The sequence below is a fragment of the Hyalella azteca genome, unplaced genomic scaffold (genome assembly GCF_000764305.2).
Source record: "Hyalella azteca isolate HAZT.00-mixed unplaced genomic scaffold, Hazt_2.0.2 contig11240, whole genome shotgun sequence".
Taxonomy (NCBI): Eukaryota; Metazoa; Arthropoda; class Malacostraca; order Amphipoda; family Hyalellidae; genus Hyalella; species Hyalella azteca.
The window spans coordinates 127,314-144,991 of NW_025941243.1; the positions used below are offsets into that span (position 1 = coordinate 127,314).

The window sequence follows — 17,678 nt, forward strand, 5'->3', positions numbered from 1 at the left end:
GCGTACGGCTGTAGTGTCAGTCAGCGTACGGCTGTAGTGTCAGTCACTGTATGGCTGTAGTGTCAGTCACTGTACGGCTGTAGTGTCAGTCACTGTATGGCTGTAGTGTCAGTTAGCATACGGCTGTAGTGTCAGTCACTGTACAGCTGTAGTGTCAGTCACTGTACGGCTGTAGTGTCAGTCAGCATACGGCTGTAGTGTCAGTCAGTGTATGGCTGTAGTGTCAGTCAGCGTACGGCTGTAGTGTCAGTCACTGTACGGCTGTAGTGTCAGTCAGTGTACGGCTGTAGTGTCAGTCAGTGTACGGCTGTAGTGTCAGTCAGTGTATGGCTGTAGTGTCAGTCAGCGTATGGCTGTAGTGTCAGTCAGCGTATGGCTGTAGTGTCAGTCACTGCACGGCTGTAGTGTCAGTCAGCGTTTGGCTGTAGTGTCAGTCAGCATACGGCTGTAGTGTCAGTCAGCATACGGCTGTAGTGTCAGCCGTCATCACACGCACCTGTCAGCAAGGAGTGTCAGGAGGCGGGTGAGGGTGAGCTGGCTGTGTGAGCGGCTGGCGTTGGCTGACATGGCTGACAGGTAGGGCAGAGTGGCTGACCAGGCTGACTGCACTGCACGCAGCGCTGCCTGCAGGTCAGCGTCAGCACGAAGAGCTGACAGCAGCCGTAGCCCTGCCACCGTGGCTGACGTCGTGCTGCTCATGGTGCCTGGGGGAGGGAGGGTGTCAGGAGGGGGGAGGGAGGGTGTCAGGAGGAGGGGGGAGGGTGTCAGGAGGAGGGAGGGAGGGTATCAGGAGGGGGAGGGTGATTATTGATATAACTAGCACAGGTATGTGTGAGACACCTAAAGAAACAGGTGAGACACCCATACCCCGAGAAAAACAGGGCCTAAAGTCCGCAGCAATCAGAGAGACAGACGAATCCTTATGAGAAAACGCAAGCGATTAAATAAACAAATAGCTGAATCCACTATGGGACCGATCCTCTTCCTCATCCACATTGCCGATATTGACTCAGAACTCACCCACGCATCTACATCGTCATTTGCGGACGATACAAGAGTGCTGATGAAGATCACAGATGGCCTGGACTGCGAGAGGTTACAAGATGACCTATCGTCAATCTACGATTGGGCCCTACTGAACAATATGCAGTTCAACGGCACCAAGTTCGAAGTAATGAGATACAGAGACCGCACAGAGATCGGGATGCCACATCGCTACTTAGCATCAGATGGCACAGAAATTGAGGAGAGGCAACTAGTTCGAGATCTCGGAGTGTTGATGAGTACTGAAGCCACGTTCGATGCCCATATCGAGGAAATAGTCGCGCGCAGCCGGCAATGGATGGGATGGATATGGCGGACATTTCGAACGAGAGAAGCAGCAACAATGATTACACTCTTCAGAGCCCTCGTGCTCCCCAATCTTGAGTATTGCTGCCTGCTTTGGTCGCCCCTCAAGGGGGGTGCGGTGCGGAAACTGGAGGCAGTGCAGCGTACCTTCACGTACTGGATCAGCGGCATGAGGGAGCTGAACCTGAACTACTGGGGAAGACTGAAACACCTGGGACTGTACTCACTGGAGAGAAGAAGGGAAAGGTATATCATACTGTACACTTGGAAGATAATAAACGGACTGGCTCCCAACTTTGAGAGTGAGACCTCCAAAATAACGACATATTACAACGAAAGAAGGGGGAGACTGTGCAGGATTCCCCCATTTAATAACCGAGCCGCGGCCAGAGTACAGACTCTTCGTGAGTGATCACTGTCCGTGGTAGGACCGAGGCTCTTTAATGCCTTGCCAAAAGCGCTGAGAGGAGGGGAGTTTACCCTTGCAACATTCAAGAGACAACTGGATAAGTTTCTGAAGAAGATCCCGGATTGTCCAGTAATGGGTAACTACCATCAGCAAGTGACAAGCAACAGCATCTTGCATCAGCTGGCCCAAAGGAGGGCAAATAGACGGAACACGTCCAACGTTACATCCGACGATGACTTGGAGACGGAGGACAACAAAGGCGGCGCCTCAGCGTGACCTTGGACTAGGAAGTCCCGAACTCATCATAAGGTCATAAGGTAAGGCCTATACGCCACCCAGACCTACCAGCCCCTATGGGGGTATTCCCCTGCAATTCCCCACACATCGGCACCTGCTAGGGGGGTCGAGGGGAGGTGGGGCGGCAGGTCCAGACGACAGAAGACCTCCCCCAGCAGCAGCCCCAGCCGCTCCCAGTACGCAGCCCCTGCAAATATTGCAATTAATATACATCTTTATTCTATTCATTTTCACAAAATTCTCATATTAATTTATTCGTATATTAATATATGTATATCAATACGAGTAGATACATTAACATCCTTCAAAATGGGGATTTTATACTGAACGATTTCATAGCGCTAATCAAAATATATAAGAAAAAAATTATTTTTATACCAAGGGGTGGGATTCCTGAATAAAAAACTGAGGGCATTGAGCCCCTTAAATGGAACTAAAGAAACTTTATTAAGGCTAACCTTGCTGCGCCTTAGCGATGTTCTCCTTAGCCTTGATGTCGTCATCAAGGACTTGGTGGAGCTGAGCCTCACAGAACGCCTTGATAAAGGCCGAGAACTTCTCACAGAAGTCCTTACTAAGGCTTGCTAAGGTGTCCTTAGAATCAAGGTCTGTTGCTGCGTCTAAGGAGTCAAATGTAGCAGGGAGATTGCCCTTTAAATCAAGGGTTGTCGCTTTTAAATCAAGGGTTGTTGGAGGGTTGCCCTTTAAATCAAGGGTTGTTGGAGGGTTGCCCTTTAAATCAAGGGTTGTCGGAGGGTTGCCTTTTAAATCAAGGGTTGTCAGAGGGTTGTCCTTTGAATCAAGGGTTGTCGCCTTTAAATCAAGGGTTGTCAGAGGATTGCCCTTTAAATCAAGGGTTGTCGGAGGGTTGCCCTTTAAATCAAAAGCCCCAAGGATGTTCTCTCTGAAATCAAGGGCGGTGGGACAGCCCTTAGGACTAAGGGCATCGTGGCCAGGAGCTAAGGACAGGTAGGAGGAAGATGAGGAGGTAGACGCAGAGTCCTCTGCCTTGTCTGCAAGACAGTATAAATATTGATAAATAATTATTTATTATTAATAATAATTTGCCTAAAAGCCTAAATTTAAAAAAATAAAATTTAAATTATATGCCTAAAAACACCATAATTCCATGTATTATTACAATCATTATTTGTATATAGTAACACAATCAACCACTCGTGTATAGATAGATGCTGTATAATGACTCACTATCATTTATTGCTGCTTAAAAACGCCTAAATTCCCTATATTATTATAATTATAATTAGTATATAGTAACACAATCACCCTCTCATGTATTTTATGTATAGATGCTGTATAATGATTCACTATCCTCAACTCATATTATGAAAAGTTACCGTGTGAGAGGTTGAGGGCAGAGGCTCCTCCTTCCATCCTTTCATCCTGCACACAAATTTATAATTTTACAAATTGGCTTAGAGGAAAAAATCTAAATAAAATGGGGATAAACGACCACGAGCTTCCAAAACCGTACATGAAAATACTAAATACCTTAAATTATTGAATTAATTAAATTACTAAATTAATTAATACACTTCAAAATATACCTACTAAAATTACCAAAAAGCAGGTGAGGGCAGATGAGGGTAAGTGAGGGTAAGTGAGGGCAGGTGAGGGTAAGTGAGGGCAAGTGAGGGCAGGTGAGGGTAGGTGAGGGTAAGTGAGGGCAAGTGAGGGCAGGTGAGGGCAAGTGAGGGCAAGTGAGGGCAAGTGAGGGTAAGTGAGGGCAAGTGAGGGTAGGTGAGGGCAGGTGAGGGTAAGTGAGGGCAAGTGAGGGCAGGTGAGGGCAAGTGAGGGCAAGTGAGGGCAAGTGAGGGTAGGTGAGGGTAAGTGAGGGCAAGTGAGGGTAGGTGAGGGCAGGTGAGGGTAAGTGAGGGCAAGTGAGGGCAGGTGAGGGCAGGTGAGGGTAAGTGAGGGCAAGTGAGGGTAAGTGAGGGCAGGTGAGGGCAGGTGAGGGCAGGTGAGGGCAGGTGAGGGCAGGTGAGGGCAAGTGAGGGTAAGTGAGGGTAAGTGAGGGCACCTGGTGACGTCTCCTGAGGGCGGCTAGCTCCTGAAGGCAGCGTGTCAGACGCTCCTGTAGTCCCAGGTTCTCCTGTTGAAGAGTTGCCAGTTCTGTTGACGTTGCTGTTGACTTTGTTGACACAGAGGATTGCTCTGTTGAATTTTGTGACTTTGTTGACATATTATCATGTGTTGCCAGACTGTCAACGGTCCCTGGCAGTGTTGCCATATCCTCCAGCTCGAGAACCCGGGCGTGGAGGGCGGCGTTCTCGGATATTTTGGCCTGTAAATTATAATAATTATTTTTCTTAACTAATACACATTTATTTTAATGATACAAAGAAAGCATTGTTAACAGTCAAATATTAATAATTAATATAATAATAATAATTAATAAATCATATTTATTTAATAATAAACATTATAATCAAAGCAAGAATTTGGCAACTCATGGCCATTACCCAGCATGGGTAATCCCCATTGCCAACATGGGTAATCCCTGTTACCCAACATGGGTTATCCCTGTTACCCAACATGGGTAATCCCTTTTACCCAGCACGGGTATCCCCTGTTACCCAGCACGGGTAACCCCTGTTACCCAGCACGGGTAACCCCAGTTACCAGCACAGGTAACCCCAGTTACCTGTAACTCTTGCATGAGTAACGCAATGTCGGCTTCTGCTCCCTTGGCCACAGCTCCCCGCCTCTTCCCTTTACCCTGCCAAAATTCAATTAATTAATTTATATAATTATTATATATAAATACATAAACTATATTGTCAAATATAATTATAATAAATTAATATTAACTTGGATTTGAAAGAAAATACGGGAGGAGAAGACAAGTTATTTCTTTTCAATATTTTTTTGAAAAATTTTCTTACAAAAATGGTGCTGCCTTTAGGGTCAGCACCTGCTGCAGCTGCAGGTCCTACAGCCCCACCTGCTGCAGCTGCAGGTCCTACAGCCCCACCTGCTGCAGCTGCAGGTCCCACAGCCCCACCTGCTGCAGCTGCAGGTCGTCCTGCAGGAGGGCAAGTCTGCAGGAGAGCTGCTGGTTGCGGAAGGTCAGGGAGTCGTTCTCCTGCTCCGCCCGACGCAGCGCCTGCACCACCTCCTGCAATGCACGTCTCATGACAACACTTCAATGTATTCAATTCAATTATCAATCATTCAAGTATACCTATATATAATGTATAGATAATAGCAATGAAAGCCTAATTTCAACAATCAATGCAGCAAAATATTTGCATATGAAAAAAACAGTTGTCAATCTTGACAGCTCTTCAACATACTCAATTAAATCATTAATCCTTCAATTATATATACCGGTACCTACATAGAGAATACCAATCAAAGACTAATTTCAATAATCAATGCACTAAAATATTTGCATATGAAAAAAAACAGTTATCAATCTTTACCTCATACCAGTATTACTTTGCTTCCACTTCTTAAATAAGAAGTAAACTACCTATGTACAGTAAAATGAAATTTGAGGATCTCATTTAGTACAATTAAGAAATAGACAACATGCAGTTGTCTATTTTTTTATAGGTACTGAAAATGAAGGATCTCATATACAAATGAGAAGTAAACAACATGCAGTATAATGAAATTGGAGGATCCCATTTATATACAAACACTGACCGCATGCTTGGAGTTTTTCTCCTGCTCCTCAAGGATGGCTTTCTTGAGGACCTGGTTCTGCGCCCGCACCTGCAACACATGTTTTTTTAATGATGGGCTAGGATGCAGGTTATAAAAAAACATAACTCAGTACTCGCTGCAGTGAGTACTGAGGGCGCATTTTCTTGTTGACGAAAACATGAAGTCATGGACAGATGGACGGACGGATGGACAGACAGACAGACAGATGGACATGGCAAGCACAATAATTCATTTTTCCATAAATGAGAAAATGCGCTATAAGCAAAGGGCAAAGTAATAACCTAATACATATTTTTCATCCAATTTCAATCAATTTATATGATTAACTAAAACAGAACTGGACAATCAGGTAGAAGCAATCCCCAGAATAAACAAGAATGTCATGTTCATGGAGAATTTCATTCACTGATATGAACTTTGCCTAATTACTTTTGTATAAGCGAATGAATACGACACATTTATATTTTATAAATTGCCCATAAAATGAATGTTTTTATCCATAATTTTAGGAAAAATCTTTTAAATATTCCAGATTGGTACTGAAATCCCAAAGCCCTGAAACTTCATAATTCCTCTCTAAATTATAAAAAAAACTGTGGATCAAAGAACTTTTGACCACAGCTGGATCAACATTTCTAGAATTCAAAGAACCAAATGCCAGGCAAAATACTACCAAATTTCAAATACTTCTTGCAAAAGATACCCAAGAAAGAAACATAAATGCTCTTCCATTCTTCCTTCTTCCCCTTGCCTAATTTCTCTTACATAAATGAACATATTTTTGACAACAATTCCCAAAAATCACCTTTAAAATGATTGTTTTTGTATGTAATTTTTGGAAAATTCTGTACAAAATTCCAAATTTTGAAAGACATTAAGCACCAGCATAATAGGTTTTATTTAAACAAAATCCTTCTCCAGTCCTGTAAGTAGGCCAGTATCATGGATAATACGGTAGCTCATTACAATCCACCAATCTGAAATTTTGGGCAGAATTTCCCAAAAATTGCCTGTGTAAAATTTCACCTTATGAGAAATTTTCCAAAATTGCGGGCAAAAATACAGCAATCCCTTGATTAACGCGGTTAATAAATCCCCGAGTTTTACCGTGTTAAGCAAAACCGCGCTAATTAAACTTAAGAATATATGGGAATAATTATAATGAATCCTCAAAAATATCAAAGGAAAGGAAAATTATGTAGTTCGATAAAAGTGAGCAGTAGATATGGCAGCGATCTTGACCAGTTGAAGGTTAACGAGTAACTAGCCCTTTACGCACTGATTATGTTTCGAAAGTGAAAAAACAATCTGAATTACTTTTCAGATCACGCGCAGTCTTTGTGTTGTACTGGCAGTAGCGGCGCGCCTACTCCATCGAACATCGTTCGAACGAGTTCACAACATGTGACGCTACCGTCACACTCGCGGCTAGACTCCAAACATGTAATTACTCTCGGTAGAAGCTTTTATTTTCTGTGTGAAGAATTCGTCACACAGGGCTAGAGCACCGGCATGGCGCACTTACTGGCGAACGTTGCCGAACTCGATCATTCAAGTTATGAACGAGACAAGGCGCGGTTAAACCAACTCTGTAGTCAGCATGAGTGCCTACTGAACAGCACCTTATTTAAAGAATTATTGGCTGAAATTCATAAAGTAACAACATTTGGCGAATTTTTCCAAAAGTCGTAACAGAAACACAACATAAGATCTAATAAGCACGAACGTAACACCTCTGGCTAGAGGCGGGAAAATGATGCGTTGTGAAAAAAAAGTCGCGCTAATCAAAACTGGCACCGCATAGATCAAGGGTAGGTCGCAAATTTTTTTTCTGCGTTAATCAAAACCGCAGTATTCAAAACCGTGCTAATCAAGGGATTGCTGTATGCCATTTTCTCATTTTCATGGAAATAATTAGGCAAAAGTTATTAACTGAACAAAATTGACTATAAGCATGGGCAATTTTATCTCATTGTCAGCCTTGAGATTCCATTTCTTGCTAAATGAAATAACTCTTAGCCTTACCTAATAGCTAACAAAATTGCATAATCGAACAGGCCGAAGGATTGGAATTCCTGTACTTATGAATAAAAGTGTGCAGCTCCAAATTAATAAAAAAATTCTATACATTTAGAATCTAACCCTAAAAATGAAAGCTCTAGTTGGCAATTACATGGGAGTAATCATCTAGCAGGGATTTGTGACTCTGAAAATGGCTGAAAATCTCAAGTTGCAGCATAAAAGGCTAAAGTGGAAAATTAGGGTAAACGCGGTATATTCCGACATCGTGGGTAATTCCGTCACCTCTTTAGTTTTTCCTTTATATTAAGCTTTGTCTTAGTTCCATGCGTTCGTTGATGGTTGAAATGGTGACGTCATACATTTGCGTGTTAAACTACTGCCAAAACACTAGGTCTTGGCCATCTAGCGGGAAAATATTGAGATCCAAAGAGAGACGATGCACGCTACCCAGTGAGATCATCGAAAAATGTGTCAAATTTGACAGTTGACCTTGCTCTACCACAGAGTGAATAACTGTTTGTATAGGAAGAATATTATGGTTTGAGACTTTTAAATACTTCTGTGAATATATTAGGAATCCTTTAAGTATACTTGTATTCGCTGATTTCAAGTGGTAAATAAATTAATAGATGATTAAGTTGAGAAATGGATTTAGACACATGAAAACTAATTCTGTCACAACTTGAATTGGACACACACAGATCGTTCCAAGCTGTGTATAAAAATTAAAATTTGCTTAGATAAAAGCTTAATAATTGTTAATTAAAAGCGTAATTAAGTAGTGTTCAATATTCATTAGTGTTCTAATTCAAAGCCATGTGCGTGTTGTATTCCAATACAGCTCACACAGTGAACGGAATTCGAACACGTGGATGATGGCATTACGTATCAGTAGAATTTGAAGCGCGGACAGAATATGCCTCACCACGTGCCGAATATTGCCACACACAGTGACGGAATATAGGGATTTGGTAGGTTTCCATTCTAAAGGCTTTTAAATAAATATGGCAACATTTTGTGACGTTTCGTTGTTGCTGACACGTAGTGCGGTGTTTTGAGAGTCACATAAAGCAAACAGAACTTGAGTAACGCATACGGTTATTTTTTTATAGTTTTTCATTTCTCGATGTGTCCTTAATGTGACGGAATATAGCGCGTTTACCCTAGGCAAAAGCCACATGTGAATTGGCAAAAACACCAGTGAATCTGGCTTTAGTCACCCCTTTATATGGCATTTTCATATTTCTAAAAGATAAGAACAACAATCTACTTTTCATTTGTAATTTTGTTTTCAATGACCTATGAAATGATCATTTTCACCTATGAATTTTTAGGAAACTTCTGCCAAATGTGCTAAATAGGTTGAAAGGTAGATATATTCATTACTAGATCAAGCCATAAGGCATGATATTAAAAAGTCATCAAAATGTGATACCTAGGAGGCTAGGACTAGGAGCTAAAGCCACAAGGTTTTAGAGTGCAGAAGGGAATTTCCAATCTCATAAATGAAGGTGATACCGTAATACTGATTGAAATGTCTACTAAAAGTGTTTTAGTTTGCCACTATAAAATGTTATTTGATATAGGTAGTCTTGAAAATTATATGAAAAACTTACTAACTTTAGCTTAATCTCAAAATTGACAAAAATTAATATAATTTTTCAACAATGAAGTTTTACCTTTGTGTATTCTGCAGCCAGCTTCTGATATTTGGCTTGATGTTCAGGAGTTTCCATGACTGGACCATAGGCTATTTTGTGAATTTGCCAGAACTATGACAGCCTTCTTCAATTTTTATAATAGTTTGGTAATATTTGGTCTAATGTCTCCCAATTCTCTTACTAGTATTCCAATTGGACATTTGTCTTGACAAAAATGATAACAGTTTTACGTAACAATTCCTACAGTAAATTTACATCGGAAATTAATTCAAGCGTTGGAAAGAATCTATAAAATTGATACTGAAAATGTGAGCAATCGCGACTGGAACATTTAATTCCTTTCATGCTAGTTGATGATTGATGAATGATAATTTGTGACTGACAGCGTAGTACTAGCGCCTAAAGTGCCTCCCACTTTCTTGTTATGATCGCGTTAACATTGAAGACTTAAAATGTCGACATCAGGCTTACACCACAATTTTGCATTTAAAAGTTTTTGTAAATTCCAAGGTGTTCATAACAAAATTCTGACTAAATTTAAATTTGCGATGCGATGATTACGAGTTCATTATAAAATCAGAAATTGGATAACTTTATCTCTGTTGTAGCATTACGAACAAATCTGATTTATTAGAATCTGTCAAACATCTTATAACCAACAATAGGACAATTCTGGAGCAAATAAAAAAAAACGTGTGGATATGTGTGCTTTTTAATTGTTTATATTCAATTTATGTGTTTTTAACAAATAATATATTTATGTGAAGATGTATTAAACAAACATGAAGGGGTATGAAACATATGTACGGGTAGTTCCTATGTTTGCATACGTGTAAGTGTGTCATTCTCAGTGTGGGTGTATAAGTTCTTGTGAATTTATGTACGTGTAGTTCGCTGTTGCTCACTTGTATGTGTGTACGTGTATTTCACGTTTCTTGCCGTTTATGACTCCTTTTTTTTCGCGAGCGTGTTGGTGTATTTGCGTTTGAATTTGCGTGTGCGTGCGTGAGAGGCAGTAGGCCTGTAGGCCTGTAGGCAAAGTGGGAGGAATTAAGAAGAAGCCTACAGAGAGCGAGTGGGGGGATGGGGGAGTGAGGGGATTCAAAGACATTGGGGGAAAGGGGGGGAATTGAAAGACGCTGGGGAGGAGGGGGAAGACGCAGGATAAGAAGGAGTCTGAGAAGCGCTATTGATTTCTTGTAGCGTCGGCCAGTGCTGGTCATCTGCATACTATAGGCCTACCCCNAGGGTTTAAACTATCTATATATATCTTATTAGGGTTTAAACTATCTATATATATCTTATTAGGGTTTAAACTATCTATATATATCTTATTAGGGTTTAAACTATCTATATATATCTTATTAGGGTTTAAACTATCTATATATATCTTATTAGGGTTTAAACTATCTATATATATCTTATTAGGGTTTAAACTATCTATATATATCTTATTAGGGTTTAAACTATCTATATATATCTTATTAGGGTTTAAACTATCTATATATATCTTATTAGGGTTTAAACTATCTATATATATCTTATTAGGGTTTAAACTATCTATATATATCTTATTAGGGTTTAAACTATCTATATATATCTTATTAGGGTTTAAACTATCTATATATATCTTATTAGGGTTTAAACTATCTATATATATCTTATTAGGGTTTAAACTATCTATATATATCTTATTAGGGTTTAAACTATCTATATATATCTTATTAGGGTTTAAACTATCTATATATATCTTATTAGGGTTTAAACTATCTATATATATCTTATTAGGGTTTAAACTATCTATATATATCTTATCAGGGTTTAAACTATCTATATATATCTTATTAGGGTTTAAACAATCTTGTATTGGCTAAAGAAATTTAAGTTTAATCTTATTTCTATGCAAAAAAGTGTTAAATTATATATAAGTATATATAATGTTATATAAATCATATAGTAAATCATGTAAATAATTGAAATAATTTTATTTTATATATATACCACTATATAATTATATTAAATTATTTAAGTTTCATTTATAAATACTTTCCATGCTCTTTAAATCCCCCAATAAAGTCCCCAAAAATCCCCTATCCACTTCCCCAATCCCCTTAATCCCCCTCGGCTGTGCTGCCTCTCCTTAAAGCCCTTAACTACAAGCTCATTGACTGCAGTCCTGCTGAACCCTTAAGTGGCTCAACCCCTTAAACCCCTTAAGCCCGTTAAGGCGGGCCAGATCGTCGGCACAGATCCCCTGATTAGCGCTAATGGGGGTTAATGGGACATTGTTCCTCGGCCTCAGCATTAATTCGGCAGCTACTTAAATTGCAGGCGTTAAACACGGCCTTATTTAATGAGGGGGGCGAGAGGGGGGGCAATAGGGGAGGCGGTGCCGCAATACTGGCCACAGTGCCACAATACTGGCCTCAGTGCCACAATACTGGCCACAGTGCCACAATACCTGTCTCTTATACACATCTAGATGTGTATAAGAGACAGTCCCAGGCCTCCCCTCCCTCCCCATCCCAGGCCTCCCCTCCCTCCCCATCCCAAAATTGAAGGGCATTCACTGTGCCGCTTTAGAACTCCTGATTTATTTATTCTTATTTATTTTATTTTCGAAATATTTATTCATCGTACGAAGTTAGTATGGCGGATTTCACGACAATTTAAATAATGCATCTTGTGTATTATGTATATGTTTAATACATCTTATGTATCATGTATATGTATAAAACATCTCATGTATTATAAGTATATGTATAATACATCTCATGTATTGTTTATACGTATAATACATCTCATATAATATGTATATGTTTGATACATCTCATGTATTATTATTATGTATGTATATGTATTATGTATATGTATATAAGATGTATTACATAATTGTAATACATCTGTAATCATACATAACAAGATGTATTATGTGTGCATAATACATCTTATGTATTATGTGGATTTATAATACATCTTATGTATACATATAAACCAACACTCAAACAAATAATGGTAATATTGTCCAAATATTGACCCATCTCCTACACGTGACATAGAGACGTCCTATGACCGGACATAACAGCATCAGGTGGCCCATACGCAGCCACATAGTGCCTCGTGATTTGTACAAAGTATCGCAATTTATTTGAGTGTGCAGGTGGCATTAAAGGATGTGTGAACATTTTAATATTTTTAATAATTAATTGAAATCAATTCATATTTAACAGATAATTTTTTAGAATCAAAATAGATATTATTAATATATAACTAATGAATTCAATATATTTAATTTATTTATTCAATATATCATTAATATTTAATTATATATCAATAATTATTAGATATTTATATACTAATTATTAATAGTTAATTATTTTTATATATTACTAAAAATTCTATTACATTAATTTCACTAATAAATAATAAATATTAACCAGCACGCAAGTGAAACACTATCTATTAATTACAATGAATGAATATGTCACTCATTATCCATTAATATAACCCACTTCCTACTTAACATTCTCTCAACTCATTAAGCAAGCGATGCGAATCAATGAGCAATTAAAGCCCAGCGCGCGGCGCCCCTGCTAAGGAGTTCGCATTATGTTAATGGGTTTTTTAATGGGGAAACTTGAATGAGTTGTGGGGCGGCAATGTCCATTAAGACCTCATTAACGATATCAATGAGCTGGCATCTTCTCATTAAAACGACCTCAATGAGGCATTAGCACGCACTGAGAGAAATGAGTGCGTCTTTGTCCCAAACATGGCCGCACTTCCCGCTCTTGCGTGGGTCATCCTGACGCAGTTAGGGCGTATCAGTGCTACGGCCGCTCTAGTCATCCTGACGCAGTTAGGGCGTATCAGTGCTACGGCCGCTCTCACTGCTGCGTGCTGTGGGTGAGAAAGCGGGGCACAATTTGGACAATGTGACCCGTGGATTTGTATGAGTATTATTTTTTTCACCCATTTGAAAATTGGGCTTCCATGTCACCCATTTTCCGTGTCAATTCCCCCTTCTCCTTACTACAAGCTCCCCATTTTTAACTCCTCTTTCCAAATTTCTAATACAAGTTTAAATTCCCAGTTTTTAATTCCCAATTCCCAGTTGAAAAATTTAGCTCCCAATTCCCAGGTCCAAATTTTAGCTCCCAATTCCAGTTCCAAATTTTTTAGCTGTCAATTCCCAATTCCAAACTTTAGCTCCCAATTTCCACTCGCAAATTTCAGCTCCAAACTATAAATTTCAGCTCCCAATTCCCAGTTCCAAATTTTAGCTCCCAATTCCCACTCGCAAATCGCGCCAAACTTCTTGGGAATCAAAGCCCAACTCCTCATTCCCATTCCGGAATAATTGGAATGATCAAAGCGCTGGGAATCGCACTGAATTCCAGAGGGAAAAAACTTCGCTTTGTGCGACGCTAAAAATTTTTTTTTCGATTTATAGATTAAAAAGAATTTTATTGATTTTTTAATTTTTTCCCGTCAAAGAATAATGTATACATAATAATATAAAATATATGTATAATAAGATAATAAATATATAATAAATAATAGCCTTGCTGTCGCAATATACAGGTAGACGTATATATATATATATATTATAAATCATTAATATGGATAAAAAATCATGTATGTCAATGCATAAATCCTGAATGCTGAATAATATAGTATGAATTTTGAAGAATATATCGAGAATACCCATGAATAAATAATGAATAATGATGAATAAATGATAAATAGTGATGAATAACTCATGAATATTTATGAATAAATTACGAAATTATCTAAAGCGTTGACATATGACGAGGATTTAAGGAGTTAAGTAGGAAATTTAAGGATTAATTCAGGATTTAAGTCAGAGAAACAAAATTTAAAATTTTAGAGAAACTTGGAAATTGAAATTTGAATTCATATTCACCAGCGGCCGCATTTAAAATATAATATATTGACATTTAATTAATATTAAAATAATAATTGATATTGATAATAATAGCAATTAAATGATATAGAAATTACACTTTAAATTTCTATATCAATACGAACAAAATAAATTAATATTAGAATTTGTATTTCCATGTAAAGAAATATTTTTGCTGTAAACCAACGGATTTTTTCAGTTGTTCCAATTTTTTCCGGGAGCAACTGTTGCCGCTAAGCCGGTGAGCAGCAGCAGACAGCGCCGGATTAGCGCTGGATTAGCGCCGTCTTGGCTGGATTAGCGCCTAATCCAGCCAAGACGGCGCTAAATTACCTGGCTTACCCCACGCCGACTTCCCCAGGGCGGGGAACTTCCCGACGTCTGGGGTAATTTTTTTGCTATTTTTGAGGTAAATTTTTATATTTGGGGTAACGTTCGTATTTTTGGGGTAACGTTTGTATTTTTCTGATACATTTTTGATTTATATGGTAATTTTTTTTTTATTTTGAGGTAACTTTTTATATTTGGGGCAACGTTTGTATTTTTGGGGTAACTTTTTGATGTTTGGGGTATTTTTTGTATTTTTCTGATACATTTATGATTTATATGGTAATTTTTTTGAAGTCTGGGGTAACTTTTTGATGTTTGGGGGTAGGGGTAACGTTTGTACTTTTGGGGTAACTTTTTGATGTCTGGGGTAATTTTTTGACATTCAGGGTAAATTTTTGATATTTGGGGTAACTTGTTGATATTTGGAGCAACTTTGTGATGTTTGGGTAATTCTTTAACGTCTAGGATAACTCTGGGACGTCTAGGGTAACTTCACGTCGTTTTAGGAATTTCTTTAGGGTTTAGGACAACTCTGCGAGGTCTAGGGTAACTTTAAACGTTTGGGGTCAATTGAAGATTCAAACGTCTTCAGAAGACATGGATTAATCTTAGCGAGATTTTAATCTTATTAATCTTAGCGAGATTTTTATCTTATTAATCTTAGCGAGATTTTAATCTTATTAATCTTAGCGAGATTTTAATCTCATTATTCATACCGAGATTTTAATCTTATTAATCTTAGCGAGATTTTTATCTTATTAATCTTAGCGAGATTTTTATCTTATTAATCTTAGCGAGATTTTTATCTTATTAATCTTAGCGAGGTTTTTAGGATAACTTCGGTGAGCTTAGAGGCAATATCTTTGCGTCTGGGGTAACATTACATCCAGCCCAGGAAATATCGAGAAAATTATTACTTGATCAAAATATTATTGTTACTGTTGTTGTTGCCGCATTTCTGTGGTCTACAAAAGTAGCATTTCAAGCCTTTCTTTTGCTTGCTCAAAATTCATCAAATTATAAATACATTTTAATATGAATTACTAGATGAATGATATGGATTTCTATGTACTAAATTTATTTGCTATCTTCACTCGAAACGGATATTTTTTCAGAAAATTTGCGAATTACTACGAAGACAAAAATATAAGCGGAATAATAGGAGAAAATATAGTGCCTCTAATAAATCTGGATAAACAGGAAAAAATTGATTTTATTCATTCTTGATGACAATATCGCGATGATTTTCAGGAAATCGAACAAAAAAATCATACGAGGAAAAAAAATCAGGCGGGAGGCGCAGACGCTGCCGGGGAAAAAGAAAAAAAAAGTAAAAAAAAAGAAAGAAGGAAAAAAATGCGTAGGCCGAGTTTATCGATCACCGATTTGCCTATTGCCGACACACGTACACGCTTGTGTGTACGTGTACGTGTACGTGTACGTGTACGTGTACGTGTACGTGTACGTGTACGTGTACGTGTGCGTGTACCGCGCCAAGGTTGATATTGGAAATTGTATTGCTATATTGAATGTTTTAAATACATTGGTAAAATTTTTAATAAAATGTAATATTCTTTAAATACTAGCCTTCTGCCGCGCCACGGTTAGTATTGGAAAGTTAAATTAGTAGTAAATATTAAATATTTTAATTATATTGGTTGAATTTTAATAGTAAAAAATGTAAGATTAAAAAGTTCTTAGTTTGTGTACGTGAGATACGAACGCGTACCTACACGTAGGCGTGTAGATGTGTAATTATGTGCGTGTACGTATAGGCGAGTTAACGTGTACGCGTGAGGGTCTACGTGTTTACATGTACGCGTACGAACATGTACGCTTTTACGTGTACGCTTATGCACGTGTACGTGTTCACGTGTGCGCGTATGCACGTGTACGTGTTTACGTGTACGCGTATGCACGTGTACGTGTTCACGTGTGCGCGTATGCACGTGTACGTGTTCACGTGTGCGCTTATGCACGTGTACGTGTGTGCGTCTACGCCTGTACGTGTATTAATGCTGAAATTATCATGTACGTAAATCAATACCAACAATCAAGGTTTGTACACGAAGCGTACACGTGTACGTAAATTGTGTACATGTCCGTGATGTTAAATGCGTTCATGTTCACATGTTCGTCCTGAACTTTTCTGTAATGTCTAATTAAATTATTTCGCTTTCAGTTTAAATCGAAAATTGATAAATAATATTTATCAATTATATTTATTATAAAAAGTAATAATAATCATTATATTTATTATTATAAATAATATTTTCTGATGGTTATAAAGAATTTCACAATTGCCAATTATAATAACGAAAAATAAAACTGCTTTTATTAAAAATTTGAAAGAACTTTTAAAAAGAAATTTTATAATTCTTAATTTTTAAAAATAAATTCTATAATTCTAGTTCGTTTGTACAAAATTCGAAATAATTTTTTAAAAATCGTTAAAAATTGGAAAAAATTTGTTAGAAATCCCAAAGAATTTTTAATAAAATAGTTTTATTTTTCTTCCGATAGAGAAATCCTCACTTTTTATGCGAATTTTTTCGCTTAATAAATATTTTAAAAAAATTTATATGTTCATAAAATCATCGTGTATATAAAAAACATATAACAATAATATTAACTTAATAAACAATGTCCATGCAAATAAGGAAAAAAGCAGCCGAAAAAATCGGTTGTTTTTTCAAGTATTTTTTAGGGAGATTCGGGTCTTGAGTTTTTTAGGGTAATTTTTTTGTGGGGTTTTTGGTGCTCCCTTAAATTGGGATCGATTTTTTGAGGGATGTTTTTTTCCGATCGCAACTCTTGCTCTTATTGATCTGCTCTTAGCACTCTTTTCTTCCTGCTCTTTTTCGGTGTTTTATAATGTGTTTATATATCTATATTATATATATATATTTTTTTTTTAAAGGCCTCCCACACTCACCATTCCAGCAAGAAAAAAAAAGAATTGATTTTATTAATTAATTTTATTATATAT

At 37.8% G+C, this 17,678-nt stretch overlaps 1 protein-coding gene across 1 annotated transcript in view; it reads right to left on the bottom strand.

Annotated features, from left to right (window-relative positions):
• Window positions 1-9,626, bottom strand: part of LOC108678445 — an 11,310-nt gene extending 1,684 nt beyond the window's left edge. Inside the window, exons 1-9 of the mRNA XM_018166866.2 lie at window positions 9,451-9,626; window positions 5,729-5,797; window positions 5,052-5,195; window positions 4,722-4,796; window positions 4,098-4,361; window positions 3,415-3,460; window positions 2,515-3,069; window positions 2,151-2,243; window positions 497-704 (exon numbers count right to left, since the gene is read on the bottom strand). Coding sequence (XP_018022355.2) covers window positions 497-704; window positions 2,151-2,243; window positions 2,515-3,069; window positions 3,415-3,460; window positions 4,098-4,361; window positions 4,722-4,796; window positions 5,052-5,195; window positions 5,729-5,797; window positions 9,451-9,507 — 1,511 coding nt within the window. The 5' untranslated portion in view covers window positions 9,508-9,626. The remainder of the gene's footprint in view (window positions 1-496; window positions 705-2,150; window positions 2,244-2,514; window positions 3,070-3,414; window positions 3,461-4,097; window positions 4,362-4,721; window positions 4,797-5,051; window positions 5,196-5,728; window positions 5,798-9,450) is intronic.
• Between the last annotated feature and the right edge of the window lie 8,052 nt (window positions 9,627-17,678).